This window comes from Ochotona curzoniae, unplaced genomic scaffold, assembly GCF_017591425.1.
Source record: "Ochotona curzoniae isolate NIBS_2020 unplaced genomic scaffold, NIBS_Ocur_1.0 contig_3622, whole genome shotgun sequence".
Classification (NCBI taxonomy): Eukaryota; Metazoa; Chordata; class Mammalia; order Lagomorpha; family Ochotonidae; genus Ochotona; species Ochotona curzoniae.
This window is the reverse complement of record NW_024465926.1, coordinates 308,494-336,307: the sequence shown is the minus strand read 5'-3', so window position 1 is coordinate 336,307 and position 27,814 is coordinate 308,494. Positions and strand designations below refer to the sequence as shown.

Here is a 27,814-nt window from a genome sequence, read left to right as displayed (position 1 = left end):
CGAGATGGCGGCGTTGCTGCTGCTCCGCGCCTTCCGGCTCGGCCCGGGCCCGGGCCCTGGATGCCCATGGGCCCCGAGCTGGACCCCGAGCTGGGCCTGCAGCCCGGCCCTGTCCGCCCGAGCCGTGAGGAGGCGGCCATACGTGACCCTCAGGCCTGCAGGGGGCCGTACCGGGGCTGGAGGCGGCGCCCTACAGGTAACCCCATGGGGCGCTTGCACCCGGGAAGCGGCCGGCCTTCTTCCCACCCCCGTGTGGGTTGTTGGTATTTTTTTTTTTTTTAATTTTTATTGGAAAGTTAGATATACAGAGAGGAGGAGAGACAGAGAGGAACATATTGCGTCCAGTGGTTCACTCCCCACGCGGCCACAGCGACCGGAGCTGAGCTGATCCGAAGCCAGGAGCCCAAAGCCTCCTCCAGGTCTCCCACATGGGTGAAAGGTCCCAAAGCTTTGGGCCGTCCTCCACTGCTATCCCATGCCACAAGCAGGGAGCTGGATGGGAAGCAGGGCTGCCGGGATTAGAACCGGCGCCCATATGGGATCCTGGCGCGTTCAAGGCAAGGACTTTTAAGTGCTATGCTATCATGCCGGGGCCCAGTTGTTATTTTCTACCTGTCTCCCTGCCTTGGATACATCCCGATGAGGGCTGGAGCAGTTGATCACTCTGATGGCGGTCATGGTTCCCAAGCCCTGGTGACCCACAGCAAGGCGATCTGTGGGAAGCATTCCCCGTGTCCAGCTCCACCTGCAAGCCCTGGAGCCTGGGAGCCTCGTCCTGGTCGCCTGCCCGGGTGGTGGACCCTGGGCACCTGCTCCCTGGTGGACACGTTGTGCATGGCTGACTCCGGGCACCTGCTGCCTGCCTGGTGGAACCCAGCAGCCTTGACTAACACTTCGTGTCTCCCAGCCCAGCCCCGGCTTCCTTACATTTTAGGTTGCAGTATGTTGTGTTCATAATTTGTAAGGGGAAATTCTCCTTTAGTTTGCCCGTGTGCTTATTATGTGGCAAGAAGGACAGTGGTGGGCAATTCAGTGGTAAAACCTGCACAGCTAAATTTTGTTATTTGCTTTTTAGGGTTTTATTAATTTATTTAATTTAAAAGATTTATTTATTTTTATTGCAAAGTCAGATACATACAGAGAGGAAGGAGAGAGACAGAGGATGATTCACTCCCCAGGTGACTGCAGCTGCCAGTGCTTTTCTGGTCACTGCTGACCCACGAGGACTTGTGTGGAAGGAGGTAGCAGATCTCGCGAGTGCAAACAGGAGGTTGCAACAGCGAGGATGACTGCACACTCGACTGTTGGTTTTCTGTGAGGGGAAGGTTCCTTTGGAACTATGTCCATCCAGAAGAGAGGCCCTGAGGACGCTGCCTCCCCTGGGCGGGGGGGCCCTGCTATAAACAGTTGCTGTCTGACGTTGGGAGGGCAGAGGGGCCTGAGTCTTTTCTATTGGGAGCAGGTCTGCACCTTGTGCCCTGAAAGAGCCTCAGGTGTTATCTGCTGCCTTCCAGGGTGCATGTTAGCTGCAAGCTGGCACGAAGAGGGGCTTTGGACTTGAACCCAGATGCTCCTCTTGGAGCCCCAGGATATTTTCTTACCTGCTGTGCCAAATGCGTCCCCGTGGGTATCATGGTGTTAGCGTGACCCTCAGTATTCCGTGTTTGCTTTCTGCAGAGGTTGCAGTTTCGGCCGCTGAGCCCTACCTTTGATGGAATGAGTGGATGGTTACTGCAACGGCATCTTCTCCGGGACCCAGTGGGACTCTGGCGTCTCTTAGGTAGGTGTGTCCTGACGCAGAGCCTTAAGAATTGAGCCGTGGCTGGGGGCTCTTTCCTCTGTGTACAGAGAAAACCTGTGCTCTCCCACCAGCGACTGGCTTGCTGCGCCTGGCTGTGAAACGTTGGCCCATGCGTGTGTGTGTGTGTTTGTGTGTGTGGGGAGCATTGTGTCCGCCTTCCCTGAGGTGGGGACAGCCACGTTATTGCTGCCACCTTTTGCGTAGAGGCTGTTCCTTCGCATAAGTTCACTTTATTTGTTTTAAAGGTAGAAAAAAGTATTCTCAAAGTCTGGTGGTCTTCCTAAACCAGGAGTGTCATTGGATGTTCAGATACCCCAGTCCTTTAGCCTGTTGTCTGACCTGTGGTCAGTTTCGTAGCTGCATCAGGATGACAGGGAGGTGTGCCTCCTTATCTCGGCTTGTCAGTCTCGTGCTTGCTGATTCTCAGATGTTCCCTGCCATGACTGAGGTCCTGGCACTGCAGACCTGCTCAAGTCTGTCTGTGTGTTGATTGCAGGTGCTGTTCACTTTTTTAACACCTCACGGAGGAAGCGGAAGAACAAAGATGATGACAAATCTGGGGGGAAGACTCCTGAAGATGAAGGTACAGCACCTGCTCTGTGCTCTGAGCTTTTCTATCTCCACTGCTCCTGAAATAGCCAGCTCTGGGCCAGGCCGAAGCCAGCAGCTCGTCACTCGCTCTGGGAGCAGATTAGCATGAAACCCGTTTTCATAGTGGAGGAGCCAGCACACTGCAGACCAGTGGGTGCCAATGCTTTCTCGCTGTCTGTCTTGGTGTTTTGTTGATGCCCAGCGCTGTGGCTTTCTCGCTGTCCCTCCTGGCCCGTCGTCCATGCCCAGTGCTGTGGCTTTCTCGCTGTCCCTCCTGGCCTATCGTTGATGCGTGGTGTGTGCCAGCAATGTCCAGCAAGTGCTGTGGCTGCAGGTTGGCTGGCAGAGCAGGACGCTGGGCTGCTCCCGTGTGTCCTGTAGGTGGCTAGGGGTGGTATTGATCTTATGTGTCTTCCATTTGGGGCTGTGTTGCAGTTGCTTCAAGAACATAGGGTACAGTTCGTGTCTGTTAAATTTGTTATTAGAGGACAATATTTATTTATTTTACAAGAGACTCAAACCTCGATTTCCCCTTCTTTGGTCTGTGGGGAGCCGCACAGCCCGGGAGCTCACTGTCTGAGCTGTTCCCACACAGCCTCCCCGTGGACAAGCCTGTGAGTACGAGCGCATTAGTGTGTCTCCTGAAGGAGCAGGGCTGGGTGTGACTTCGGTTTGCAGTCAGGGTGCTAGCCACTCCAATAAATAGGTACAAACTTCTTTGTTTTTAATTCAAGAGGCAGAGAGACAAATACAGGCAGAGAGCTTTTACCACCCCAAGTGCCTGCAGTGGCCAGTGGGCCAAGCTGATACTGCAAACTGGGGCCCCAGTCACATCTTCCGCACAGGTAGGAATGACTCCCAGGGAGCCAGGAATCCATCCCGGGCGTCAATGTGGATGTGGATGTAAGCTGGGGTCCTGAGTGTCCTAGCAACAAGCTCTTTAGTCTTTATTAATGTATTTTCATGTGAAAAGAACATTTTTCCAATCTTTTTTTAATGTAAAAGGCAGAGAAAAGCCTTCTGTCTACCAGTTCACTCCCCAAGTCCTGTGACGGAGGAAGGGCTGAGTCACGCTGATCCGGGAGCTCCATTCAAGGCTGGCACGCAGACAGCAGGGGCTCAGGTGCCTGCCAGGGTCCATGTGGGCAGATGGCCTGATGGGAAGTGGGAGAGGGTGCAGGTGGCACAAGTAATGATTTGCCTGTGGCACCAAGTGGCACCAAGCCCCAGGTACATGCTACTAACACGTGAAATAGCTTGGATAAGCATGAAGAGAATTCAGCTGAGGGAAAAAAGCAGTCCTTATGCCAGTCTGCACCCCGACTTCCCACCTTGGGGGAGGAAATTATGCAACAAAACTTGCCACTAGCCCCGTGAGCTGTTGTCTGCTAGTCCTGTCCACTAGGCCTGTGGGCTGCTGTCCACTAGCCCCGTGAGCTGCTGTCCACTAGGCTGTGGGCTGCTGTCCACTAGCCCTGTGGGCTGCTGTCCACTAGTTCCGTGGGCTGCTGCCCAGTGGCTGGAGTTAGCTTCAGGAGGCAGGTGGAGACAAGTGATTTTACAGCCTTCAGAAATACATGCGGTGTTGGGGCCATTGCTGAGACATGGTAGGCTAAGCCTCTGCCTGTGGCACCACATCCCATATGGGTGCTGTTTGTATCCTGGCTGCTTCCCATCCAGTCCAACTCCCTGACAGTGCACCTGGGAAGGCAGTGAAGGATGGCTCAAGACCTTGAAGCACTGAATCCAGGTGGGAGACCCAGAGGAAGCTCCTGGCTTTGGTTCTGCCTCTGTTTCTCCTTCTCTCTGTAGCTATAATGAGGTGTATGGGGGAGCCCGTCCCTGGCACGCCCTGGTCCCTGTGGCATCGATGGGGCAGGGCAGAGGGTCGGGGTGCCATTGGCCTCTGGAGTGCTTGTGTGTTGCTTTCCATTCAGATCCTGGGGTTGGGCTCAGTTCCCTTTCCAGTTCCTCAGATGTGATTTTTATTGCCAGTCTTGTAAGTTCTTTCCTTACTATCCCCTGCTCTCCAGTTCAGTATGGCTCTTAATATCTTACCATTACCTGCTGAGTCGGTCCCAATTTAAGAAAAAATATTGAAAGAATTAGTTGTAGACAAGGAAAGATAGGGAGAGAGGGAGGAAGGGCTGTATAGAGGTCTTCCATCCACTCGTTCGCTAGCAAATGGCTGCAGTGGCTACGGGCCTCTCCTGCTGTGCCCAGTGACGTGATATCAGTGAGCTAAGTGTGGTGGTCCCTTCCACTCGTGTGACTGTGCCCCAGTGATATGATATCAGTGAGCTAAGTGTGGCGGTCCTTCCACCCATGTGACTGTGCCCCAGTGATGTGATATCAGTGAGCTAAGTGTGGTGGTCCCTTCCACTCGTGTGACTGTGCCCAGTGACATGATATCAGTGAGCTAAGTGTGGCGGTCCTTCCACCCGTGTGACTGTGCCCAGTGATGTGATATCAGTGAGCTAAGTGTTGGTGGTCCCTTCCACTCGTGTGACTGTGCCCCAGTGATGTGATATCGGCGAGCCGAGTGTGGCGGTCCTTCCACCCGTATAACTGTTGGCTTTTTGCTTCGTCGCCAAAGGCAGAATACTGCAGGGGCTGGGCAATGCTGATTGCATTAGTTTCCTCAAGAAGGGATGGGGCCTGGCAGCCGAACGGAGCTGGTGAAACCGCTGCTTGGGATGCCCTCTGCCTGTCCTGAGGTGCCTGGGCTCGAGTGCTCCTTCCACAGTGAGTGGAGTGATTGGCTCAGGTCCGTGGGAGACATGGGGAGAGCTCTGGGTTCCTGTCTTCACCTGGCCCAGCCCTGGCTGTTTCTGGCACTTGGGGACTATATCAGTGCATGGAAACTCCAGCAAGTAAGCGTGTGCGTCACTGGCTTGAGCTCTGCAGTGCCCAGACTCACTGTGCTGTGCCTGCTTTCAGAGGAGAGGAGGCGGAAGGAGCGAGAGGACCAGATGTACCGGGAACGCCTGCGCACACTGTTTGTCATCGCTGTCGTCATGAGCCTGCTGAATTCGCTCAGCACCAGCGGTGGCAACATCTCCTGGAGCGACTTTGTCAATGAGATGCTAGCCAAGGGCGAGGTGCAGCGCGTGCAGGTGGTCCCTGAGAGTGACGTGGTGGAAGTGTACCTGCACCCGGGAGCTGTGGTGTTCGGGAGACCCGTGAGTTTCACTGCGTTTGAAAGGCAGACGCGGATTTTTCCATTCACTCTTCAAATTCACATCCAGCAGCGAGACTGAGCCAGGAGCTCACAACCCATCTGGGTATTGCACATGGCTATGGGGGCCAAGTACCTGGGCCGTCTCCCACTGCTTTCCCCGTACAGAAATGGAGCAGCCTGAGTTTGGAGTATCAGTGTGGGATACCAGCACCACAGCGAGTGGTTTAACTCACTGTACCACACAAGATTATCTCAAGGACTGTGAATGTGTCAAATTTTCTTTGTAAGTTTTTTTTCTTGAAAGATTTATTTATTTATTTGTTTGTTTATTGGAAAATCAGAATTAAAGAGGAGAGACGGAGGGATCTTTCATCCTCTGGTTCACTCCCCAAGAGGCTGCAATGGCTGGAGCTGTGCCGATCTGAAGCCAGGAGCTCTTCCAGGTCTCCCACACAGACGCAGGATCCCAAGGCTTTGGGCCGTCCTCAACTGCTTTCCCAGGCCTCAAGCAGGGACCTGGGTGGGAATTGGAGTAACTGGGACACGAACTGGTGCCCAAATGGGATCCCGGTGCACACAAGGCGAGGATTTAGCCACTAGGCTACTGCACTGCCCCCCTTTTAGATAATGAATTCATTTTATTTTTGGTGATGCATGCCCGTGTGGACCACTGATTAAGATGGGAAGGGTCAAGGAATGCAAGAAAATGTGTGGGACAATTGCCTCCAATTGCCTTTTGTCCTCCTGCATCTGGGGAAAGTGGGTAGAGAAGGGGAGATGGCTGCTCCCAGCAGCCCAGTCACATCAGTATCCTGGATGGGGGATGGCCACCCGATGTCATCCCAGTGTCCCTGATGTGGAGCAGGTTGCTAGGGTACTGCTCAGGTAGTTTAGATAGTTCTGAAATGCTGGTGAGCCAGCATTTGGAGCACTGGTGCCTAGCTTAGCCTGACCAACCCCACTAACCAGCTTGCACTTGTGTTGGCGGGTGCCACTGCCTGTCCAGCCAGTCCTGTGCCCAGTCCTGGTTCTCATGTTCACCAGTGGAAACTACAGCCCATCAGGGGGTGTCCACAACCTCCACACAAGGCCCACTCCCAGCCCTGGATCTTGTACTTTCCCGGTGGTTCTGCAGCCTAGCCTGACAGGGCTTGCCCCCAGTCCCAGCACTTGTCAGTTCATGCTGTTGCAAAGCCCAACCAGCCTGCACTTACTCTGGCTCACCCATACCCTGGTAGATATGGTCGCTTAGCCCAGCCTGGCTGTCCCTCTAAATCAGCTCACACGCAGGCCAATGGGCTCTATAGCCCTGTCCAGCCTGGTGTGTGCCCCTAAATCAGCTCACACGCAGGCCAGCGGGCTCTATAGCCCTGTCCAGCCTGGTGTGTGCCCCTAAATCAGCTCACACACACAGGCCAGTGGGCTCTGTAGCCCTGTCCAGCCTGGTCTGTCCCCTGTCCCAGTTCTCACACTCACCAGTGGAAGCAGTGGCCCAGCAATGGAGCCCTGCAGCTCCCCTACTCAGCTTGCCCTCCATCCTGGGTCTTACGTGTGCTGCTGGCTGCTACATCCCAGTCTGGTATGGCTCGCTTTACCTTGGCATTCACCAGTGAGTGCTGCAACCTGGCTCTCTTCCCAGCAAGCCCCCAGTTCCAGCTCATACTTGTGGGTGCTGCAGCCTTGTCCAGCCTGGACTGCCCCATTCCTGGCTGGTGTTGTGGCCCAACATGGCCTGTTCTGCACCCCATCCTGGTTCCCGCACATGCCAGTGTGCTATGATTGGGACTGGTCCTGCCTGGCACCGCCCCCCCCCCCCCAGAGCCAAACTACATATCTGCCAAGCAAAGCAGCCGTGCCCAGCCTGACCAACATCCAAGCTCTGACTCATGTGCTCGCCAGCAAGAACAATGGCCCGCCAAGGGAGTTTCCTGAGTTCCCCCACCAGGCCCACTCCCAGACCCAGATCTCATATGTGCCAGTGGGTATCAGGCCCTTACCTGGCACAGTGTGATCCCCACTTCTTGGCCTTTGTGAGTGCTGGTGGATGTTGTGGCCCAGCCTGCCCCACACCCAATTCTTGGGCTGCGTGTGGGTGCTGCAGTCTGAACCAGCCTGGCCGATTCCCAACCCCCGGTGAGTGTTGGTGAGTTTCATGGTCATGCCCAGCTCAGTCCACCACCATCCTCAACCCTTGAGCAAACTTGCTTGCTGGCATGGCCTTCCCATGGGGTGAGCCCATGATCCCCCCTAGAATCTGCTCCCAGACTGAGTTCTCTCGTGTGCTGGTTAGTGTAATGGCCCGACCTAACATGGTCCACACCCTGCACTGACACTGGCGGGAACTGTGGTCAAGCCCTGCCAGGCAGGCTCCCCAGCCATGGCTTTTCTGTGCCTGGAGGTGGTGGTTGGTACCAGCAATCCCAGCTCAGGTCTCCCATGTGGGCGGGTGTGCGGGTTTGGCCCCAAAAGGTTCTCCAGTTTCCCTCTTCTAAACTACCTGGTCTCAGCCTTCTTGTTGTCCTGCTCAGTACAAGTTCCCCAGAAGTCACTCCTCACCTGCCACGTTCTCCCTCAGCAGTCCTCTGTTTCTCACATCTCCAAACTTGCTCGCTTGAGCAGTCCACAGCTCCCCATGCCCACAAGTATGCAGATCCCCAAGCCTATTCCCCTGGCACGGTGCTCTGCCAACCTGAGGCCCTGCCTGTTAACCTAGGACCCACGCACATTGGTGCGCAGGTCCCCAGACCCTGTCTGCTGGCGTGCCAGCATCTGCCCTCCACATACCTTTATCTTATTTTATTTTGTTTAAGATTTCTTTATTTTTCTAGGAAAGTCAGATATACAGAGAGGAGGAGAGACAGAGAGGAAGATCTTTCTTCCAATGGTTTTACTCCCCAAGCGGCCGCAATGGCTGGTGCTGAACCATTCTGAAGCCAGGAGCCTCTTCTGGGTCTCCCACATGGGTGCAGGGTCCTAAATCTTTGGACTGTACTCAACTGGTTTCCCAGGCCACAAGCAGGGAGCTGGATGGGAAGCAGGAGCTGCCAGGATTAGAATCAGCGCCCATATGGGATCCCAACACATTCAAGGCGAGGATTTTAACCACTATGCTATCATGCCGGGGCCCCCTACATATCTTCAAAAAAAGAAAAAGTAGGGCCTGGAGCGATGACCTAGTGGCTCAAGTCCTAGCCTTGAATGCACCAGGATCCCACATGGGTGCTGGTTCTAATGCCGGCGCCCCTGCTTCCCATGCAGCTCCCTGCTTGTGGCCTGGTTGTGTTTCTCAGATCTACCCTGGGAGCGCCAGGTGTGCGGGCCGGTCTGACCGTCTCCGTCTGCTTGCAGCGGCTGGCCTTGATGTACCGAATGCAGGTTGCAAACATTGACAAGTTTGAAGAGAAGCTTCGAGCGGCTGAGGAAGAGCTGAACATCGAGGGCAAGGACAGGATCCCGGTCTCATACAAGCGCACTGGGTTCTTTGGGAAGTATGTTGGTGGCCTGTGCTGGCCCTTGACCCCAGCCCGTTTGCCTTTGCAATGTGCGATGCGCTTGTGAGCTGCAGCTCAGGCTTGCTTTGCCTGCAGCTGGTGCGCTGTGGCCCCTGTGCCATCACTGCCTGAGACACCCTGGCATTTCTTTTCTCTCTGACGCTGGGCGTCAGGGGAACCTGGAACTCAGTCAGGTGTCCCATGAGGGCAGAGACCCAGTCCTTTCAGCCCTTGCTGTGGTTCGGGGTGTGCTCTGGGGGCCAGAGCTGGGAGTCCTGGCTCTTAAGTGTGGGTGTCCTAACCAGCCCTTGAGCATGTTCTGGCTGCTGGCCACGGCAGGCAGGACAGTGGGGCGGAAGAACAGAGCAGGAGTGGCAGACAGCAGCTCCTGCCATGTCCATGTCAGAGGGCTGCTGAGCTCAGGTCGCTCCTTCTTCCAGGAGGCACCCAGGGGCCTCAAGGAACCCACAGGTGTGGAGGTGACCAGTATGATTTAGATACAGAACAGAAAACAGGAGCCAGCAGTGGCTCCAGGGCTGCGGACAGCCCGTGAGTCGGCCTAGCAGTGCTGACTGAGAGGGAGTTGTAGCGATTTGCAGCCAGACACGGAGCCCTGTGAGCAGGCCAGCCTGCATGGTGCCGTGCTGGTCACTCCTGACCAGACCCCAGGCCTCTGCCTCCGCAAGGGAGTAGTTGAACGCTGCTGGGCAAGAACTGCTCTGCTCGTGCTGGTGGTCTTGGGGGGTGGAGTGGTGAGAGCTGGACGTGTTGGACATGCTGCTGTCAGACCCAGGGCTCCCCCTGTGTGCTAGGCATGTGCTTTGTCAGCGGTCGTCTGGGCTGCGCGAAGTGTGTGGGAGTATGTTCCACTGATGACTGCGCTTTCTTTCCAGTGCCCTCTATGCCCTGGGAATGACCGCAGTGGGCCTGGCCATCCTGTGGTACGTGTTCCGCCTGGCTGGGATGACAGGAAGGGAAGGCGGATTCAGTGCTTTTGTAAGTTGTGCAGCAGCTCTCACTGAACTTGTTGTGTCTGGGTCTGTCTGGCTGTGCCTGCCGGGTCGCCTGCTGCATCTGCTGGGAGGAGCTGTGAGACCCACCTGTCGCAGGTGCAGCTGGAAGCCGCAGTTAGCTCGCTGTCTTCCGTGCTGATGGGTTGGAGGGACGGGGTGGGGGAGCAGCTCTTCCTGAAGCTTCTCCCTGACTTCCCACGTGAGTTCACAGGGTAGTGTTCTGCAGCCCACATCCATGGGGGTTGTTGTTATTATATCTAAATAGGTATTTGTTTGAAAGGCACAGTGACAGAGGAATGACAGATTTTCTATCTGCTAGTCCATCCCCAGCCGGCCGCCCGGGACAGCCAGCTGTGGACCCCGTATTTGGCCATCCCCAGGCACGCAGGGCAGCCAGGCTCTGGACCCAGCTGAAGGCCGGGAGCCGTGATGTAGTTAACAGGAATCTTAAGTTCTTGTGTTGTGGGCTACTGCCTCGAGGGGCACCTTAGTGGGGAACACGTAACACTCATGTGGGATAATGTATCCCAGGCTGTGTGTTTGTGATTTTTGTAACTAAAAGATTTTATTTTGGTTATTTTATTTGAAGTTCAGGCGTAGAGACAGATCTTCCTTCTGCTCACAACGGCCAGGAGTGGAACAGGTGAAAACGAGGCTCCTGAATCTCCATCTGGGTGCCCCTGTGGGTGGCAGGACCCAGGCACCTGGGCAGGAGGCAGATGGCATCTGTGCCTGCTGGGAGAAGCTCCATTGCAGCCATACGTGGAGTTAGATGAGACACTTCTCTGTCGTACTCATTCTCTGTGCCTTTCAAATAAATAAATCCTTACAAAGTCGTAAGTGGATCCTGTGGTGGACGTGGCTCCCCTTCCTGTGACTCCCCCCCGCCCCACGTCAGTCTGGGCCACAGAGTGAGGGGTTACCGAGCGCCCGTCCGTTGGCATGAGTGTACCTACCTGTCTAGCTCGGGGCTTTGTGGCTGTGCCAGTATTTTTAATGACGAAGCAGTATTTTATTGTGGGCTGGGCCATGTTCTATTCCACCCATATTGTATATCTTCTATTTTTGTTGTGTTTAAGTCAGACCGTGGTAAATTCCACACCTGTGGGTTTTTTGAGGCTTTGAGTGTCTTTCTGAAAGCAGGAGCTACATAAGGCTTGCACAGCTGTGAGAGCGAGTTGTGGCTGCGCTGCACCTTCGCCAAGGCACCTGGTGCTCAGAGCATCACCAGGTGCTGCTTCTGTAGTCAGAGAAAACTCCATGGCCCTGAGGGTGGAGTGAGGTTGTTCACTGCAAGTTGTGCACCTGGTTATGTGGGGATGCATCGGAAGACATACTTTACCTGGATTATGTTAGTGGCTTACGAAGGAGTCAATAGATAGCCTAATGTGAAGATCCAAGACTGGCCCATGGGTCTGACACAGGTTCAGAGGGCTGGAGAACAGGATGTAGGTCTGTGTCTTTGTGGCCGAGGACCGGAGCCTCAGGCCTGAGCCATAGGTGCCTGCCATAGGTGCCTGCCCTTGTCTTTACACGGGTGGCTGATGACCGGAGCCTCAGGCCTGATCTGTACCTGCTTGATCCCTTCTCTTCATGCACAGAATCAGCTGAAGATGGCTCGGTTCACGATTGTGGACGGGAAGGCTGGAAAAGGCGTCAGCTTCAAAGACGTGGCAGGAATGCATGAAGCCAAGCAAGAGGTCCGCGAGTTTGTGGATTATCTGAAGGTGAGGGCCAGGGCTGAGCAAGAGGAGGGCACTGCGTGGTCAGACCCTGGGCAGCTGACATTCTACTGACCCTCGGCGGCCACATGACGTCGTCAGCTTGGATCCTGGCCTGCTGGAGATGTTCTCGGTTTCAGTCCCGCACCTGATGACGGTCCTTAACTGGCTTGAGGCCAGACATCTCTGCTCCTGTGCTAGGTGTGGGGAAGCCCACTTGTGTCTGGTCTGTAGGGTTCAGGTTAGCTGGCGCCATGTTTGGCCTGGTGACCACCATCCTGCCATCTCTGTCCTAGAGCCCAGAGCGTTTCCTGCAGCTCGGTGCCAAGGTTCCAAAGGGTGCCCTGCTTCTCGGCCCCCCAGGCTGTGGGAAGACACTTTTGGCCAAGGCGGTGGCCACCGAGGCCCAGGTGCCCTTCTTGGCGATGGCTGGCCCGGAGTTCGTGGAGGTCATTGGAGGTGGGTATCATGTGAGGGAAAAGGGCTCAGTCCACCAAGGGGAGAGAAGATGGGGCCAGAGAAAACCCAAAGAGCTTGAGGTCTGGGAAGTGAAGCCTTCGTGGGGGCAGTGTGCAGCCAGGCACGTGGGGGGTGTGTCCCGGAGGGAGACTCATGGTGTCTGGGACAGCTGGAACAGGGTCTGTTCCATGGCAGGCCTTGGCGCTGCCCGCGTACGGAGCCTGTTCAAGGAAGCGCGTGCCCGAGCACCCTGCATTGTGTACATCGATGAGATTGATGCCGTGGGCAAGAAGCGCTCCACTTCCGCCTCGGGCCTCTCCAGCACTGAGGAGGAGCACACGCTCAACCAGCTGCTGGTGGAGATGGATGGTGAGTGCCCGCGGAACGGGACATGTACTGCCCAGAGCTTCCCACAGGCGTGGAGCTAACAGCAAGCGTGTCCCAGTGTCTGCGCCCCTGGGTGCTGTGCAGCAGGGGCAGTTCATGTGCGGTTTGCTGAGCTCGTTGAGACTGTTGTCATAGCAACACGATGTTTAAGATTTTATTTTTATTTTTATTGCAAAGTCAGATATGCAGAGAGGAGGAGAGACAGAGAGGAAGATCTTCTGTGCAATGATTCACTCCCCAACTGACCGCAAAGGCCGGTGCTGTGGCAGTCCGAAGCCCGAGGCCTCTTCCAGGTCTCCCATGTGGATGCAGGGTCCCAAGGCCTTGGGCCGTCCTTGACTGCTTTCCCAGGCCACAAACAGGGAGCTGGGTGGGAAGCGAAGCCACCGGCATTAGAATCTGCGCCCTTATGGGATCCCGGTGCGTTCAAGGCGAGGACTTGAGCTGCTAGGCCATGGCACCGGGCCCCTTTTTGACCTGTTTAACATGCAGTGCAGCATGTAGGCATCTGACTCCAGAACCTTTGGTTTCCCTGTGTTGCTTTTTGTAAAGGTTTCTTTATTTTGTTTGTTTGAAAGGCAGAGTTACATAGAGAGGAAAGAGATTTTTTTCCTTGAAGATTTATTTATTTATTTTTATTTGAAAGTCAGATAGAGAAAAGGAGAGACAGAGAGGAAGATCTTCCATCAACTGGTTCACTCCTGGAGTGCTGAGCCAGCTGGAGCTGAGCCAGCTGCCGCTGGAAGTTTCTTCCGGGTCTGCCATGAGCCTGCAGGGTCCTTGGGTTCAGGCCGTCCTCGCCTGCTTTCCCAGGCCATAAGCAGGGAGCTGGAAGGGAAGCAGGGCTGCCGGGATACAAACTGATACCCATATGAGATCCCAGTGCATACAAAGCAAGCGTTTTAGCCAGCAGGCTGCTACACCAGGCCCTTGTTTTTTAAGACTTAGTTATTTCCATAGAGGAAAGTAGAGACAGAGCTTTCATCTGCTGCTCCACTTCTCAAGTGGGCTGGGTCAGGCTGAATCCAGGATCTCAAACTCCATCTGGGTCTCCCCATGGGTTTAGGGGCCATCCTGCACTGCCTCCAGGCTGTCAGTAGGGAACTGGGTCTGTGCTGGCCTGGCCGCATGAACCCTGTGCCTCTTAGGGCTCTGTGAGCTCTTCAGCTTTTCCTCAGCCAGAACTTGGGTTACATCTTAGATAGCCAAGGTGATGGAGATGGTTTTCTCCTCACAGTACTTGCAGTCTAGAAGAACCATTTAGGGCCTGGCGCAGTAGCCTAGTGGCTCAAGTCCTCGCCTTGCATGTGCCAGGACAGACACCGGTTCATGTCCTGGCTGTTCCACTTCCCATCCAGCTCCCTGCTTATGCCCTGGGAAAGCAGTTGAGGACTTCCCAGAGCCTTGGGACCCTGCGCCTGCATGGGAGACCCGGAAGAAGTTCCTGGCTCCTGGCTTTGGATCGGCTTAGCTCCAGCTGTTGCAGCCACTTAGGGAGTGAACCAGAGGGTGAAAGATCTTTCTCTCCTACTCTCTCTCCAATCAAAGTGAATAAATCTTAAAAAATAAAAAAAAAGTGCATGTTTCTCTTGGTGTTTGTTGCTAACTGTTTGGGAAAGTGTATCCATTAGACCGAAAGTACTCAGCAGGTTGACTGTCCTGGCCAAGGGTGGAGTCAGTCCTTTGGCCCCCTGTGGCGGCTGCGCCAGGAGACTGCTGGCTCCCGGGCTGCACTGAGTCGCCTTGTGCCCCCCTTGGGCTCCAGGCCTCTCTGGCCCTGCTGGCTCAGCTGTGGTTTTATGATTTGTGGTGTAAAGCTGGACCAGGTCACTGGTCCTGTGAATGTGTGGAGAAGGCGAGGGACCCTTACCGACAGTGCATGCCAGGGGTCTCTGCTTTCAGTACTTGGATGTCTGAGAACAGAGACCCCCTTTGTGGGCAGACTTGAACCCCCAGGAAGTGTTTGTTAGACGCCGTTTCCCTCTGAGGGAGCCCCTCGCCCAGCCTGTGCTCCCGCCTCGAGTTGCCGACCAAGGCCTTCGGCACAGTCTGCCTGGCTCCACACAAGGCCCTTTGTGCCCAGGCCCAGCTGTTTCCTCGGGCAGGAAGGGTTCGTGGGCCTGGAGGTGGAGGCTCTGCCAGCCGTGGGAAAACTCAACAAGGAGAAAAGGCAGGCTGTGCTGGGCAGAGCAGTGTCGTTCATGTCCTGCCTGATCCGGTCCCCGGGCAGGCTGAGGCCTTTGTCCTGGACTGTCCTCTTGCACAACTTCAGCCCAGGTGTCCGTAGGACCGCGGTTCCCCTTGAGTGGTTAGAGAACCTGAAAGGGTGCCCGCATCCCGCGAGAAGGGAGACTCGGGACCCACTCTGCTGGGCGGGGGGTGCTTTGCAGTGCTGTGCGGCTTCCCCGGTGTGTGGGACATACAGTGCCACGTCGCCTGTGTTCTGTGCTGTCCAGATAGAATGGGCTGATGGCAGAGCAAGCTCCCAGCCAGCCGCCTGGCCCTGCCTGCATCACAGCAGTCGTACAGGTCTCAGTACACAGGGGGAGTGGTCCCAAACTGGGCTTGCCACACTGCAGTCAGATTGTGTCCCGTGCCCCTGTGGGTCCTGTGTGTGTGACCCGTGCCCTGTGGCTCCTGTGTGTGGCCCGTGCCCTGTGGCTCCTGTGTGTGTATGTGATCTGTGCCCTGTGGCTCCTGTGTGTGTGTGTGTCCCGTGCCCTGTGGGTCCTGTGTGTGTGTGTGACCCGTGCCCCTGTGGTTCCTGTGTGTGTGTGTGTGTGTGTGTGTGTGTCCCGTGCCCTGTGGCTCCTGTGTGTGTGTCCCGTGCCCTGTGGCTCCTGTGTGTGGCCCGTGCCCTGTAGCTCCTGTGTGTGTGTGTGTCCCGTGCCCTGTGGGTCCTGTGTGTGTGTGTGACCCGTGCCCCTGTGGTTCCTGTGTGTGTGTGTGTGTGTGTGTGTGTGTGTGTGTGTGTCCCGTGCCCTGTGGCTCCTGTGTGTGTGTATGTGTCCCGTGCCCTGTGGGTCCTGTGTGTGTGTGTGTGTGTGACCCGTGCCCCTATGGTTCCTGTGTGTGTGTGTGTCCCGTGCCCTGTGGCTCCTGTGTGTGTGTGTGTGTGTGTGTGTGTGTCCCGTGCCCTGTGGTTCCTGTGTGTGTGTATGTGATCCGTGCCCTGTGGCTCCTGTGTGTGTGTGTGTCCCGTGCCCTGTGGCTCCTGTGTGTGTGTGTGTGTGTGTGTGTGTCCCGTGCCCTGTGGTTCCTGTGTGTGTGTGTGTGTCCCGTGCCCTGTGGCTCCTGTGTGTGTGTGTGTCCCGTGCCCTGTGGCTCCTGTGTGTGTGTGTGTCCCGTGCCCTGTGGCTCCTGTGTGTGTGTATGTGATCCGTGCCCTGTGGCTCCTGTGTGTGTGTGTATGTGATCCGTGCCCTGTGGCTCCTGTGTGTGTGTGTGTCCCGTGCCCTGTGGTTCCTGTGTGTGGCTCATGTTCATGTTGAGCAACCCAGCACCAGTGTATCCTTCTGCTGTTTTCCTTTCTTTCCTTACTCCCCAAATGTCCACAGTAGCTAGGACTGGGCCAGGCTGAAGCCGGGAACCCAGAGCGAGGACATGGTCTGGGTACTCCGAAGTGGCAATGGATATTGCAAGCACCCCTTTTCCTGATCAGCACCCCCAGTGTGCACTTTTGTGTCCAAACACCGTTTGAGAGCTTACCTGTGGCCTGGACCCAGGAGACTAAGAGGTGCTGGCAGTGCCTGGCTCCGTCCGCAGCTGCAGCTCATGGGTGTGGGGTGCTGCCTGTGCTGTCATACTCTGCATGTCTGACCCCAGAGGTCCCCTGCTGAGGGAAGGACACCTGTGTTGGCATGGCCCCAACCCCACGCCTCCAGGACGGTCTAGGCTGTGACCACCTCATTTGGCTTATTTCCAAGGCACTTGTTTGTGGGAGGGGTCAGCCAGCAGCCCCTAGTACCAGGTGCTAACGTGTGGAGAAGTGGGGGGGCCCTGAGCCAGTGAAGGGGTACATGTCCTAGCCATGTCTTTCTTCTTTTTGTTTGTAAGGATGTGTTATTTTAGGGGCCCAGCACAATGGCCTAGTGGCTAAATCCTCACCTTGCAAGTACCAGTGCACACTGGTTCGCATCCCAGCTGCTCCACTCCCCACCCAGCTCCCTGCCTGTGCCCCAAGACAGCAGTCAAGGGTGGCCTAAAGCCTTAGGACCCTGCATCTACATGGGAGACCCGGAGGAAGTTCCTGGCTCCTGACTTCACATCGGTTCAACTCTGGCCACTGAGGCCATTTGGGGAGTGAACCAGCAAATGGAAGATCTTTTTCCCTGTCTCTCTCTCTCTCTCTCTCTCTTTCTCTCTCTCTTTTTAAGATTTATTTATTTTTATTGCAAAGTCAGATACACAGAGAGGAGGAGAGACAGAGAGAAAGATCTTCCGTCCGATGATTCATTCCTTAAGTGACTGCAAAGGCCAGTGCTGCACCAATCTGAAGCCAGGAGCCAGGAACTTCCTCCGTGTCACTCAGGCCCAAGTTTCCCACTGTATCAGATCATCTCTGGGTTTGTGAACAGTAATCGAGAGAGACAGAGACCCAGAGAGATCTCCAGTCCACTGTTCACTCTCCAGACGCCACAATGGTGGTGCTGGCCTGGACCAGCACAGGGGCCTCAAGTTCCACCTTTGCTGTCCTGAGCGCCTGAGCGGTCAGCAGCCTCGTAGGCATGGTAGCAGGGAGCAGGGCACTGTGAGGAGATGCCGGCCTCCCAGGCAGTGGCGACCCCTAGTGGCGGCCTGTCTGGGATCTGGAGTGGGGTGTTTCCCCCTAGAGACTCTCTGAGGGAAGTTGCGGAGGGCCAGAGCCGTGTTGCCTTGTTCTCTGTGCTGAGCTGGTCACAGCCGGTCAGCGAGGTGGGTCTGGGGGCCGTCTTTCCCCACAGGGTGCAGTGAAGGCTCTGTGGGAGTGGGCATCCTGAGTCTCTTGTGCTGTCCCCTCAGGCATGGGCACCACAGACCATGTCATCGTCCTGGCATCCACAAATCGAGCTGACATTCTGGACAATGCTCTGATGAGGCCAGGCCGGCTGGACCGACACGTCTTCATTGATCTACCCACGCTGCAGGTCAGGCCTGGAGGGCACCTGCTGGGGCAGTGGCTTGTCCTTGGAGCTTGTCTCGGCGTTTGGACTGGGCGTGGTTTTATGGCAAGGCTGGCTCCAAGGTGGGAAGGTGCTTTCTTCATGGAGCCCCGGGGGATCCCTGGGTCCCTAGCTCTCTCACGTGGAGGGGCTGGCTTGTGCTGGTGGTCTAGGACCTCTTGCCCTGGACGGTGCCCCTAGGCTGCAGGTCGGGGCAGGAGAGGCTGAGCCTGCAGTTGGTGAGTGTGGGGGAGCAGGTCTAGCCTGAGTCTGAAGCTCCTCTGCCCAACTCTGCAAGCCCAGGGCTCCCTGGGGGCTGTTGCTCTCGTGTGTGGAGCGAAGGGAACCCACACTGAGTCTGATGGTTTCATTTTCTGCTCCACTCATGCTTTTTATGCCCTAAATGGGTTTCCCCTGAGGTGCGTGTGAGGTCTCAGGCGGGTCTCCAGGAGCGCTGCAGTAGTGGGGTGCCAGCCCGACCACATGTCCTTCTACCCCATCTCTGGCAGGAGAGGCGAGAGATTTTTGAGCAGCACCTGAAGGGTCTGAAGCTGACACAGCCGAGCAGCTTCTATTCGCAGCGTCTGGCAGAGCTGACTCCGGGATTCAGCGGTGGGTTCTCTGCCTCCAGCCTTCTCTGGGGCTCTGGACATGACTCGTCTGAGTGGGAAGTCCCCGGGAGGGCGGCATGTGTGCCTGCGTCCTACTTGTGCCCCTGGTATCCCCACAAGCCTGCCTTCAGACCATGATGGATCTGGCTGCTACGTTGGCCTTGGTGTCTGTGCATCCTGCGTCCTGTGCTGCCCTGGAGACCTCCTGGCCTCCCTCACTGTGCCATGGGGCAAGTCCCTAACTAGAACCTGTGTGAAGCATTACATGTGGGAAAGTCCAGGACTCGGCTCAGTGGGGAAGCGTGCACAGACGAGAGCTGGAAGAGCATGGCCGTGGTCCGTGGTTTCTTCATTTGAAAGAGAGTGACAGGTCCTCTACCTCCTGTTTCACTCTCCACATGTCTGTAGTAGACCAGAGCTCCATCTGGGATTCCCACTCGGGGGCAGGGCCACGCACCTGGGGGCCTGGCACCTCCCAGGTGCATTAGCAGGGAGCTGGGTGGGCAGCACATCCAGGACTCACCCTGCCTGTCCAGTGGGACGTGTGCACCCCAGGCAGCAGCCCTGTAGAGTGGCATGCTAACACCCTGTCCCGCTGCCCTCTGGTCACCAGCTGCTCTCTCCTTTCTTCGCCCCATCGACCACTGTTCTTCTTGGTCTCCACCATCAGTGTGAGCCTTTTCTGCCCTTGCCCAGTCCATGGTCTGTGTTGACAGGTGCTGACATCGCCAACATCTGCAACGAGGCCGCCCTGCACGCTGCGAGGGAGGGACACACATCTGTCCACACCTCCAACTTTGAGTACGCTGTGGAGCGCGTCATTGCTGGTAGGCCACGTGCCCCCTGCCAGGGCCTGTGCCTTGGGTGCTGAGGTCAGGTGGGACCTGATGCAGGGTGCGCGTTGCGTGGCTTCAGTGAGTAGCAAGGAGTTACAGGTGAAGTGGGGCAGCATCACGTGCTTTAGCGTTGCAGGCCAAGTCTGCGTGGGAACTGTAGGCAGGACAGGCACTCACCCCAGACAGGAGCAGGCGACGCCTTCTAGACCTGAGCTGAGCCAGAAGATCCATGGTCCCGGAGTAAGCACCGAGGTCAAACCTGGAAGGCTGTGGGCCAGTGTGGTCCTGTCTACTGACTCCTGGTTGCCCCCAGTGTGGACGCCAAGGCTTGCGTCCAGGGGAAGCTTGGTGCAGCGTGTGTGCTCGGACTGTGCTCTGCCAAGGCCAGTGTCTCTCATCTTCAGAGCATGGTGGTGGATGATTCTAGAATCAAGCTGGCCCACAGGTCTGTTGTGGTTGCTTACACTGGAGCAGAGAGCCCCTTACTGCCATCTGCATAGGGAGGAATGTAAGGCAGGGACTGTCTCTGCTGAGGTTGTTCGAGAGGGAGAGATGAGAACTCTAAGGCACTGGCTGGGAGGAGGCTGCCTGCTGTCCGGCGCTCTCTGGACTGGGGGTCAGGAGCGGAGTCTGGGTAAGGGCATACTGTGCTGGCACAGGCAGGAGAGGCAGGGCTCCCAGGGATGCTGGGCCTCCTTTCAGGGACTGCCAAGAAGAGCAAGATCCTGTCCAAGGAAGAGCAGAAGGTGGTTGCATTTCACGAGTCAGGCCACGCACTGGTGGGGTGGCTGCTGGAGCACACCGAGGCCGTGATGAAGGTGAGCCCAGGGCTGCAGCAGTGCCGGCGGGAAGTCCTGTGAATGAGAGGGAAGCCGGCCGTGGTCTCCCGCCAGCAGCCAGGAGTAGGGTGTGTCCCCAGTGGGCAGTGGGAAGCCGGCCGTGGTCTCCCGCCAGCAGCCAGGAGTGAAGAGGCGTGGACTCCCTCTCAGGCAGCAGACGAAGGACTGCATTCGCCTTTGCTCGGGGATAAGTTCTGATGTTGAACAGAAGTGAGATCAGTGCACCTGTTTCTCTTTAAAGATTTTTTTTCTAAGATTTATTTATTTTTATTACAAAGTCAGATATACAGAGAGGAGGAGAGACAGAGAGGAAGATCTTCCATCCGATGATTCACTCCCCAAATGAGTGTAACGGCCAGTACTGTGCCAATCCAAAGCTGGGAACCAGGAACCTCTTCCGGGTCTCCCACATGGGTGCAGGGTCCCAAGGCTTTGGGCTGTCCTCCACTGCTTTCCCAGGCCACAGCAGGGAGCTGGATGGGAAGTAGAACTGCTGGGATTAGAACTGGCGCCCATATGGGATCCTGGCGCGTTCAAGGCGAGGACTTTAGCTGCTAGGCCACGCCGCCAGGCCCAAGATTATTTATTTGTTTATTTGGAAAGGCACATATTTTTTTAAGATTTATTTATTTTTTTATTTTATTTTATTTTTTTTTAAAGATTTATTTTTATTATTATTTTTTTTATTGGAAAGGCAGATATACAGAGAGGAGAGACAGAGAGGAAGATCTTCCGTCCGATGATTCACTCCCCAAGTGAGCGCAACGGCCGATGCTATGCCGGTCTGAAGCCAGGAGCCTCTTCCAGGTTTCCCACGCGGGTGCAGGGTCCCAAAGCCTTGGGCCGTCCTCTGCTGCTTTCCCGGGCCACAGGCAGGGAGCTGGAAGGGAAGCGGGGCTGCTGGGATAGAACCAGCACCCATATGGGATCCCGGGCGTGCAAGGCGAGGACCTCAACCTCTTGTGCCACCGCGCCGGGCCCAAGATTTATTTATTTTTATTGCAAAGTCAGATATACAGAGAGGAGGAGAGACAGAGAGGAAGATCTTCTGTGCAATGGTTTACTCCCCAAGTCGCCGCAATGGCTGGAACTGAGCTGATCTGAAGCCAGGAGCTTCTTCCAGGTCTCCACACGTGGGTACAGGGTCCCAAAGCTTTGGACTGTCCTCAACTGCTTTCCCAGGCCACAGGCAGGAAGCTGGATGGGAAGTAGGGCCGCCCGGATTAGAACCAGCACCCACATGGGATCCCGGCACGTTCAAGGTGAGGACTTTAGCTGCTATGCTATCACCCAGACTGCCGGCACCACGTGGGACAGAGCAAGGCTGAAATGGTGTCTGGAACTCCATCCAGTATCCCTGGTGCAAGGCAGGGACCCAAATGCTAACACCCAGTAGAAGACAGCTCAGGGGTCTGGGCCCTGCTACCCAAGGACAGTTGGAGGGAGCACCCAGCTCCTGCCTTGAGCCTGGCCCAGCTCTGACTGTTGCAGCCATTTGGAAGAGCGAATGAGAGGATGAGAGATTTGTGTTTGAAATAAGATTATCATCAATGATAAGATTATTGCTTGTACAAAGAATATCTGGGCCTGGTGCGATGGCCAAGCGGCTAAGCCCTAACCCTCGTACGCCAGGATCCTCTGTGAGCCCCCCGTCCACTGCCTTCCAGCTCCCTGCTAGTGGCCTGAGAAAGCAGTGGAGGACGGCCCAAAGCCTTGGCTACTTGGAAAGTGAATCAGTGAATGGAAGATCTTTCTCTGTAAATCTGCCTTTCCAGTAAAAATAGTCTTTAAGAAAATAAAAGACTTGGGCCCAGCGCGGTGGCGCAGTGGTTAAGGTCCTCGCCTTGCACGCCTGGGATCCCATATGCGCGCCGGTTCTATCCCAGCAGCCCCGCTTCCCTTCCAGCTCCCTGCCTGTGGCCCGGGAAAGCAGTCGAGGACGGCCCCAAAGCTTTGGGACCCTGCACCCATGTGGGAGATCCGGAAGAGGCTCCTGGCTTCGGATCGGCATAGCATCGGCCGTTGCACTCACTTGGGGAGTGAATCATCGGACGGAAGATCTTCCTCTCTGTCTCTCCTCTCTGTATATCCGCCTTTCTGATAAAAAATAATAAAAATAAATCTTTAAAAAAAAAGTAAAAAAAGAAAATAAAAGACTTACGGAAAAATCCATGATGAATGAAATAGGAGCATTTAAAACCCCGTGTGTTCTCAGAGCTCGCACAGTGTAAGAAGCAGCTACACACTGCTATGACTGCAGGCTCACAGCAGTGGTTGGCAGCATTTCAGTGCCAGGTCAGTTCTGGATATTACGTGATGCCTGCTGGGAGACCTCAGGACTCCAGTGGGCATGGCCGTCCTGCTGGCCTAACCCCCGGGGAGAGCGGGCCAGACCCGCCCTGCCTTGTCTCTGGACCTGTTCTGCTGGAGTGAGGCTCTGCCCCTGCACTCCTGGGCCTTCAGCGGGTCTCTGACCTGCAGCAGTGCCAGGGTCAGCACAGACTAGCCCTGGAGGTGGGCTTGTCCTTGCCAGCTTATCCCTCCTGGTTTGGTGTGGTGTAGTTGAGCACATGGTGGTGTAAACGGGTTTCCCCAGTTAGAAATGGTCTGTGCCGTATGTGCATCAGGGTTCTCAGGTTCCAGAGTGAGGCACTTGAGGCATGCTCTCTGGCTTGGGGACCCCGGAGGCAACCCTCCACGCCTTGCCCCTGCTTCCCCTTGAACACCTCTGTCTTCTGTAGGTCTCCATTGCGCCACGGACAAATGCTGCGTTGGGCTTTGCTCAGATGCTGCCCAGAGAACAGCACCTGTTTACCAGGGAGCAGCTATTCGAGCGCATGTGCATGGCCCTGGGCGGCCGAGTGTCTGAGGCCATCTCCTTCAACAAGGTGACGTCCGGTGAGGAGCCGCCCCTCCTGCTCAGCATGCGCAGGCCTGCTGTGATCTTGCGACACGAATGTGTACAGTGTAGAACTCATCGGGTTTGTTTCAGAGGATGAGCTGTGTAGATATGGAAAACTGAGATGCTTCTTCAAGTCATTTTACTTGAAGAGGTTCATTGCTGCCAAGGACGTCCTCATGATTCAAGTCCTGGCTCTGCTTCCACGGTCATCTTCCTGCCGACACACAGTTCGGGAGTCATCTGCTGCCAGCGTCGGAGACGTGAACCAGTGGGTGTGCAGTCTTTCTGCCTCCCAAATGCATAAGATACTCAAAAGATAATTTACGGAAACAGCCACATGTATCTGGAGTACTGATGCATTTAAATGTTAGGTATTGGTGATTGCTACACAAATCAATAGTCCTGAAGTGCACATCGCTGCAAGCCTTGCTTCTCTGCAGGCTGGCAGGGGAAGATGGCATCAGCCTGGCCCCAGGAGCAGGAGGGCTTGAGGTGGACTGGGGAAGATGGCATCAGCCTGGCCCCAGGGGCGGGGCTTGAGGTGGACTGGTCTACTGCATGCCCGACACTGCTGTGCACGCACAGGGAGTCCAGATAGCTGGTTTTCAAGCTGTAGAGCATTTCTTGAATGCTTTTAAGTCTTTTTTTCTTTTTTCTTTTCTTTTCTTTTTAATGTATTGGAAAGGCAGATTTACAGAGACAAAGAGAGGCAGATCTTGATCCACTGGTTCCTTCCCCAGTTGACCTCAACAGCCAAAGCTGGGCCCAGGAGCCTCGTGCTTCTTCCGGGTCTCCCATGTGGGTGCTGAGGCCCAAGGACTTGAGCCAGCCTCTCTCTACTGCTTTCCCAAGTCATAAGCAGGGAGATAGTCCAGAAGTGGAGCAGCCAGGACTCAAGCTAGTGCCCAAATGGAATGCCACAGGCAACGACCTCACATGCTATACCATGATGCCAGCCCCTCAATGAATTAGTTACTTTATTTGAAAGGCAGAGTTGCAGAGAGGGAGAGGCAGAAGCAGAGAGATCTTCTGTCCTCTGATGTGTTCCCTAAATAGTGTTTTCACCCAGGTCTCCCCTGGGGGGGCATGCTCAGGCCCTCCTCTGTTGCTTTCCCTGGTATATTAGCAGGGAGCTGGATCAGAAGTGGAGCAGCAGGCCCCTATGGGATTCTGGTGTTCCGGGCAGGTTTACCCACTACACCGCAGTGCCAGCCCCTCAGACTCCCCCAAGGGGCAGTGTCAAGTAGAAACATCACAGTGTGTGGCATAGCAGGGGATTGTGAGAGATGAAGTGGGTGTGGACTGTGGTGCCTGGCCTCTGAAGCTCTGCTTTCTTGCCCACACTCTGCAGGGGCACAGGATGACCTTAGGAAGGTCACAGGCATTGCATACTCCATGGTGAAGCAGTTCGGCATGGCGCCTGCCGTTGGGCCCATCTCCTTCCCCGAAGCACAGGAGGGCCTCGTGGGCATTGGACGGCGACCCTTCAGCCAGGGTCTGCAGGAGATGATGGATCACGTGAGTTTGCACGGGCGTCACCACCACACACCTACCCACAGGGTCGGCCCCCTGGGCTAAGAGCCCTGCTGCAGGCCTGGGGTCTCTCCGCTGTGGTCTGTCATGTAGTCTTCGATGAGGACCTAGATGGCTCCCCGTGAACTGTTGATATTGGTCTAGGAGGAATAGCGGGTGCAGGAGCCTTCAGACTGGACCAGGGCAGAGCTGGGGCCTCTATGAGGCACCTGCAGCTTGTGCTTATAGTCAGAGGGCAGCCTTGGCTGTGGCAGAGCACAGGCAGGCCTACTGGTGGGCAGCGTCTATGCTCAGCCTTCCTAGGCCGCATGGTCCCCCGTGTCCTTCCTGCAGGCTGCCATAGGTGATATGTGCATGTAGTGGTCAGACATGATCCCCTCCTTTGCAGGAAGCAAAGCTGCTGGTAGCCAAGGCCTACAGACACACTGAGAAGGTGCTACTGGACAACCTGGACAAGCTTCAGGCGGTGAGTACGGCTGCCCTGGGCAATCTCACCACCCTGCCCACATTTCCTGTGGAGTGTCAGCTGAGTGCACAGCACCACCAGCTCAGCCGGCGACAGCACACCAAGTTCATCCATTTCCTCCAGTTTTTTTTTTAAGACTTAATTATTTTTTATTGGAAAGGCAGTTACAAAGAGAAAGAGAAACAGAAAGATCTTCCATCAGCTGGTTCACTCTTCAAATGGCCACAATGGCCAGAGCTGAGCTGATGTGATCTGAAGTCAGGAGTCAAGGGCTTCCTCTGTGTCTCCCTCGTGGGTGCTGGGTCCCAAGGCTTTGAGTCATCCTCGATTGCATTCCCAGGCCACAAACAGAGCTGCATGGGAAGTAGACAGCCGGGATACGAACTGGCACCCATAACCCTTAGGCATTAACCTACTGAGTCATGACACTGGCCCCTCTTGAGTTCATTAACATTATTTCAGTCAGCCAGCGTGCACACTGCAGGCCATAGGGTGCACCTCACCAGTCAGGGTGCGCCTCACCTCACCTCACCAGTCAGTCAGTTAGGCAGCGTGCACACTGCAGGCCACAGGGTGCACCTCACCTCACCTCACCAGTCAGTCAGTCAGCCAGCGTGCACACTGCAGGCCATAGGGTGTGCCTCACCTCACCTCACCAGTCAGTCAGCATGCACACTGCAGGCCACAGGGTACACCTCACCTCACCTCACCAGTCAGGCAGCGTGCACACTGCAGGCCACGGGGTACACCTCACCTCATCAGTCAGCATGCACACTGCGGGGCATCATGGCTCACTTCATTCACATGTATTTACTTTTCCACATTCACATTACAGTCCTTGAGTCCCCTGTAGAATGTAAGTTTTCTAGAAGTGTCTGACACTGGTGCTTATGCGAGGTCCCCACAGGTACTGTGTGATGGCTTCTGGGCTGGGCAGAGGACTTGGTCAGAACAGCCCTGAGAGGCAGAGCAGGAGCTTCACTCTGTGTGCAGCTGGTGGGGGGTCTTTCCCTTCACTGTGGAGTGTGAGGCTGCGTCAGGCTCAGAGTGCTGATTCAAGAGGGGCCCTCCTGCCGAAGAACTCGGGTTGCAAGCAGCACGGCCTCAGATAGCCCGACTGCCTAACCTGGGGGCTCGCCCAGAGTGGGATGTACTCCATGCAGTGGGGAAGGGTGGGGCAGGCCACTGGCCTGGGCAGCTCATTGGCTGTCTCAATCCTCAGGAGAGAGCAGACGAGCAGTGGGCAGGAGCTGTGTTCCTTGCAGCTGAACTGCCCAAGTTCAGGGATCTCTGGCTTACAGGCATGCAGGACTTTCCCTAACAAACGGCACTATTAGGTGCATAGATGCCCTTCCTGGGTCATCCAGCTGTGGCTCAGCCACTGTCCCCACAGATACATCCTCTGTGGTGTCAGGAAGTGCAGCTGCCAGAAATAAGTCAAGATCTTGAAGGAAATTAGAGAGGATACCGAGGGAGGCTCGCAGCTGGAACCTCGGCCTCCTGGAGACAGGGGGTGATTCTTTGCCCAGTTGCCTTTCTGCCTCTGCTTCCTGGGAAAGTGCCGGATCCTCCCGTCTGAGCTAGTCCTCTCTCAGACAGGCCCTCCCACCTCACCGCCGCCTGCTGGCACACAGAGATGCTTTGTTGCCCGTTCTCAAAGACTCTTGTCTGTGTCTGCTGGGGATTCACACTGCCATGTTTGTTCCTTCTAGCTGGCAAATGCTCTTCTGGAAAAGGAAGTGATAAACTATGAGGACATTGAGGCCCTCATTGGCCCGCCACCCCATGGGCCCAAGAAGATGATCGCCCCACAGCGGTGGATTGACGCCCAGCGGGAGAAGCAAGCCTCTGGGGAGGAGGGGGGCTCCCAGCCTCCAGGGCCGGCACAGGAACCGTCCTGGCCCAGGTAGTGGGGACGGCGTGTGGTGACGCAGGAGATGAACTTGGCTTCTCTCCAACAAGGCGTGCAGCTTCTCCTGCAGGCCCCTTTTCCCTGAGGCTCTGCAGTCTCGAGTTCTCTGTGTGTGTACCTCACTTTTGAATGTTTGCTGCTGGAGTGCAGACCAGTTCTCAGTTCTCAGGATGCATGGCTGTGGGGATGGGGTTGCCCAGCAGGCAGGCTGGAGAGGGCCTGGCCCAGCTGCTGTGTCTCCCTCAGAATGCCAACAGGCTGCACAATGACAGACTCCTCCGAGCTGGCGCTGTCACTATTCCCACATGGGAATAGGGTCACAGAGCTGGGCCAGGCACCCAGCACTGTCACCTGGTGAACAGCTGCACACGAGGACCCTTTCACAGCCCCTTCCTGCCACTAAGGGGACACAGTGCTCTCTTCAGCCTGTGAATTGCTGATCAATTCCTTGGATGGGCCTCCACTCCTGTGCTGCGTCCTTGGCTCTTAGCTCTGGGTCTGCACCTCACCCCTCCAGTGGGTGACACCAAGAGCAAAGCCCCTGTGGAGCAGACACCTTAGACCATATTTGAATAAAGCAACCAGGATGCCCAGCAGTGGCCTTGACTCCTCGCGTTCCTCTGGTCTGTCCTGCTTCCTTGTCCCCTCCCTATGCTGAGATGGACGTGTGGACCTATGGATTCTGGTCACTTCTTGCAGTAGACGGCACTGTGTGGGTTGAAGGCAGGCACAGGTGCCCTTTTCAAAAATATCTGCAATAGAGCAAGTTATATTCCATCTACTGGTTCAACCCAAGGTAGTCACACATGGCCAGGGTTGACCTAGGCTGAAGTTGTCCCACAGAGGTAGCAGGGGCCCAAGCGCTTGGCTCATCTGCTGCTTTTCCCAGGCCGTTAGCACAGAACTGAATCTAAAGTGGAGCAGATGGAA

General features: G+C 55.8%; 1 protein-coding gene across 2 annotated transcripts; it reads left to right on the top strand.

The window, feature by feature from the left end:
• On the top strand, positions 1–27,475 carry SPG7 (SPG7 matrix AAA peptidase subunit, paraplegin). 2 transcript variants are annotated; one of them, XM_040982217.1, is made up of 17 exons: positions 1–196; positions 1,678–1,780; positions 2,298–2,384; positions 5,333–5,574; positions 8,922–9,061; positions 9,958–10,060; positions 11,679–11,804; positions 12,095–12,257; positions 12,453–12,626; positions 17,646–17,770; positions 18,295–18,397; positions 19,113–19,223; positions 19,935–20,050; positions 22,813–22,969; positions 24,325–24,491; positions 24,895–24,972; positions 26,685–27,475. In XM_040982217.1, the coding sequence occupies exons 1-17, from the start codon at positions 5–7 to the stop codon at positions 26,880–26,882; spliced, it is 2,385 nt and encodes a 794-aa protein (XP_040838151.1). In that variant the 5' UTR covers positions 1–4; the 3' UTR covers positions 26,883–27,475. The 2 variants fall into 2 exon arrangements, with proteins under 2 accessions (XP_040838151.1, XP_040838152.1); XM_040982218.1 differs by lacking the exons at positions 24,895–24,972; positions 26,685–27,475 and having other exon boundaries at positions 22,813–22,959; positions 24,325–24,474.
• The last annotated feature ends 339 nt before the right edge of the window (positions 27,476–27,814 follow it).